Here is a 4,362-nt window from a genome sequence, read left to right as displayed (position 1 = left end):
GGGGCATGCGCCCATGTGCCACTGCCCTCTCCCAAGTGTCCCCAGTTACGGCCCTGCTAAAAGCCTGTAGAGGGTCTTAGGAGTCGTAGTCACGAATTTGTCCAGGGGGGTAGCCTAAATTTTTTTTCTTTCCAGGGGGGCTCAGCCCCCATAGCCCCACCCCATATGACTACGCCTCTGAGACTGCAATTAGTAGTAGACGGAGTTGTTGAAAAAAAATTCAAGCAGAATCCAATTAATTTTATAATAAACAAATTGTTAACCTTTTTAACAGCTCCGTGAATTTCAAGATATAATTAGAAGGAACCCCACATTTTGAAATGCTCAAAAAAAGGGATTTTTTTAGATTTATATCAATTATCAGTAATCAAAGACCCTTGGCCTTTTCAAGTCTTCCTTAATTAATTTTTAAAATAATTTCATAATCTTATGAAATTAGAAATAGTACCACACTCCCACATTTTTCAGCCCATATGATCTGGATTAATGTAGAAATAATAGACACAAATTTACTAAATCCTTTTTAAGGGATAACATGTGAAATAGCCAATTGACATTAATAAATTGCATCATGATGACTTAGATTATGTTTCAAATAGGACTATTTATCTAAAACATGTAAACTGACGACTTTTAATGAACAAAACTAGTTCTAAACTTCTAACTTTAATAATCGAGCTTTTTTAGATAAGTTATATATTTGAAATTCATAAATTCCTGTGGTGGAAATACTTTTTATAATATTCGATAATACTTTATTTCGAATACTGTAAAATATCCACATATAAGTAGTATAAATAGTATACAGAGAACCATACAGGGTTATCCACGAAAGGTTAAATTTTAATGACGACCTGGGAACTCTTTTCGAAACTATAACGATCTAAAGGTTAAATAAGTTTCTTTAAACTCATTGCTTTAGTTAATAACGCTAGTTAATGAATGGTTGGACAAAGATCTAAATAAAAAATGTATTGCTGCAAAAAAAATCAGTCGTCTTTGAAGTCTCATCATGAATTGATAACCCTGTACAGTGTACATGCGAGGGTAGTTAACGTTGCTATAATACAATGGTCGGCGTTTATATCAATAAAATTCAGAGGAATTTTCTATTTTTTTCTAACAAGCTTTTTTCAAGTTGCAAGTTTACAAGTAAACAAAGAGAAGTTGTTAATTGACAGCTTTTCTATCTTTCAATGTTTATGTATGTGTAATGTGTATCCATGCTGTTAGAAAAGCCTTTTTTAGAAATTAACACTGAAATCGAAAGTAGTTTTCATTGTATTTATATATTATACGACGCGCCTGTACATTATATTAATAACAGGTTTAAAACCAGAATTTAATTGACAATGCATGTATTTTTACAAGTCTCCTCGTCAATAAAATTATTCTTGTTCCCACCACATCCTCCATACACGAACTCATCACACTAAATTGTTGTTTATTGTAATATCTTAATTTACAGTGAGCTTCCAGAAACATGATAATCTTTTGGAGACAGTAGAACCCATAAAAGTGTGATAACGGAGGACGACTTCAAATTTAGTGTTGTTATAAAGTGCAAATGGGTCGTTCTAAAGCAATTGCTTTGATTTACATGGAGTCGAAAAGTCGTCTTCCTATTCCACATTTTAGTGGGTTCCCTGTAGGTACAGTGGTAGGCGATTATATGAATACAATGAAGCCGAATTTTTATTTAAGTTTTGATTGTTAACAAGTTTTTTCGAATTATAAGTTTACAAGCAATCAAAGAGAAGCTTTTTTAACTGACAGCTTGTCTTGACTTCTTTGTTTATGTATCCATGCTGTTAAACATCTTGATAAAAACCAAAATTGAAATCGAAAGTCGTCTTCATTCTATTGATATAATCGCCTACCACTGTATAAGAATAACATACCGTTTTTTTATTTAGTATAATAATGTCAGTTTTGTAAGAATAATGTGGCATCTCACTTAGTTTTAACAATGAATTATCGTTAAAAGATTAATGGTAGAATCAATAATAACTTTGACCAAACACAAAGTGATTATTCACTTTGGACCAAACAACCGCTTCTAAATTTTTAAACTTCAATATTTTTAAATGTAATTTTTCTACCTTGCCAGTAGAGGAATTATAATAAAACTTTTTAAATGCTCCTCTGCAATCTCCAACAGCTAATGGCTCAGAACAACCACTAAAAAAAATTTAGGAAAAGATTTTTTTTTCATTTTTACTTCATAATTTCTTTCTCTTACCTTTTTATTTTCAGGCTTAGAGTTTGTTTTTTCTCAATGTTTTTAATATTTTTTTCAGAAAACTCTACTGACACGGGTGCATCGATTTCTACAAAAAAAAATGTTGTCTTAACACAAACTGTTCAAATAATTAATTCTTTGAAAAGAAGATTAAGGATTGATTTCAGAGGCGGATCCAAAGGGGTGGGGGGATTTATGGGGGATCTGTGAGTTTTTCTGGGCTCCAACGGGGGTTAACGCCCCCCCCCCCCAAAATGAATAATTTAAGCCCCCTGGACAAAATCCAGAATACGCCACTGCACTGAATAGATATAGATTTTAAGTTAACCTGGACTAAGACCACAGACTTCATCACAACGTTCTTTTGAGTTGAAATTGTTGGCATTTCCCCCGCACCCACTCCACTCAAACTCAAGGCAGCCATCCCACTCATCATAGTACCATCTGCAGTACAATATAGACTAAACAGTTAGTACCATCTGCAGTATAATATACTAGTTCACAGTTAGTACCATCTCCAGTACATTAGACCACACAGATACAACCATCTGCATTACAATTACACATTTAGTACAATCTGCAGTACTATATACAAGTACGCAGTAATCACCATCTTCAATACAATATACTTGTACTCAGTTGGTACCAACTGCAGAACAATATAGAGTACACAGTTAGTACCATATGCAGTACAATATAGTGTACAAATTTAGTACCATTTGCATAACAATATACTACACAATGAGTACTATCTGCAGTACAATATATTAGTAAACAGTTAGTACCATCTGTAGTACAATATAGAGTACACACTACACATTTAGTACCCTTTTCAGTACACTATAAAGTACACAGTTTATTCTAACCAAGATCAATGTAACTTGGTTTTATATAAAGTTTAGTCTGTCAAATTCAAGTTTTGTTTACTTTATTCAAGATTAGTTTTCTTTATTAAAGTTTAGTTTTCTTAATTCAAGTTTAGTTTCCTTTTTTAAGTTTAGTTTTCTTAATTCAAGTTTAGTTTTCTTATTTCAAGTTTAGTTTTCTTAATTTAATTTCAGTTTTCAGTCAAAACTTCTGAATTGATTGCAGTGCTGTTTTACTTAGGATAGGTTTTCCGAACGTAAGTTCAGTTTTCAGATTGAACTTGACTCAGTTTAAGTGTTTGTTTGGTTTTCTGTATAGAATTCTAACTCTCCAGTTGTGTAGACCCGTAGATATCGTCTTCTAGTCTGGAAGCTCTGCAACTAACCAAACCAAATATATAATAGTGCTTTTAAAACCATGTTGTTTATTAAACAAAATTTATATCTCAGTCGTTTATTTTGGTTCTTTATTCGTCGATACATTTTAATGACCCCGACGTGATATTTTTGTCGGAAATAATTCCTCTCCTTGACGCATCTGAAATTGGAATCTACCGAGTCCCTGCTCTTTTCATATTCGAATACCAAAGTAGGATTCCGACGATCGAGACGTTCTGTTTCTTTTTCAGTGGAAGTAGTGATATCGACCACAGATGAGGGTCCTTCACACCCTGATGGCCAGGTCTCAAATTAGAAATGTTCAAAAATGTTTATGTTCTAATCGATTACCTTGATATTTTCTCAGAGCACTGTCCTGGGTTTGGTTCTAGTTTACACTTATCCTTATCTGAGAACCCTCCACCACTAGTCTAGGATAAGGAAGAGTTAAGACTCAGTTTGGTCCTATTTTACACTTATCCTTATCTGAGAACCCTACACCACTAGTCTAGGATAAGGAAGAGTTAAGACTCAGTTTGGTCCTATTTTACACTTATCCTTATCTGAGAACCCTCCACCACTAGTCTAGGACAAGGAAGAGTTAAGACTCAGTTTGGTCCTATTTTACACTTATCCTTATCCGAGAACCCTCCACCACTAGTCTAGGACAAGGAAGAGTTAAGACTAGTTTGGCTCTATTTTACACTTATCCTTATCCGAGAACCCTCCACCACTAGTCTAGGACAAGAAAGAGTTAAGACTAGTTTGGTTCTATTTTACACTTATCCTTATCTGAGAACCGTCCACCCCTAGTCATAGGATAAGGTAGAGTTAAGACTGAGTTTGGTTCTATAGTTTACACTTATCCTTGTTACG

At 33.8% G+C, this 4,362-nt stretch overlaps 1 protein-coding gene across 1 annotated transcript; it reads right to left on the bottom strand.

Annotated features, from left to right (window-relative positions):
* Positions 1 to 2,570: 2,570 nt before the first annotated feature.
* Positions 2,571 to 3,917, bottom strand: LOC111717592 (tissue factor pathway inhibitor; the record flags this gene model as incomplete). The annotated part of the gene is given in 2 exon segments (XM_023493092.1): positions 2,571 to 2,686; positions 3,838 to 3,917. Coding segments are annotated over 2 exon segments (196 nt in total), but the record flags the coding sequence as incomplete, so codon positions are not given.
* Positions 3,918 to 4,362: the final 445 nt, after the last annotated feature.

This window comes from Eurytemora carolleeae, unplaced genomic scaffold, assembly GCF_000591075.1.
Source record: "Eurytemora carolleeae unplaced genomic scaffold, Eaff_2.0 scaffold2809, whole genome shotgun sequence".
In the NCBI taxonomy this organism is placed as follows: domain Eukaryota; kingdom Metazoa; phylum Arthropoda; class Copepoda; order Calanoida; family Temoridae; genus Eurytemora; species Eurytemora carolleeae.
The sequence above is the reverse complement of the archived record's forward strand: the minus strand, read 5'-3'. Positions and strand labels throughout refer to the sequence as shown.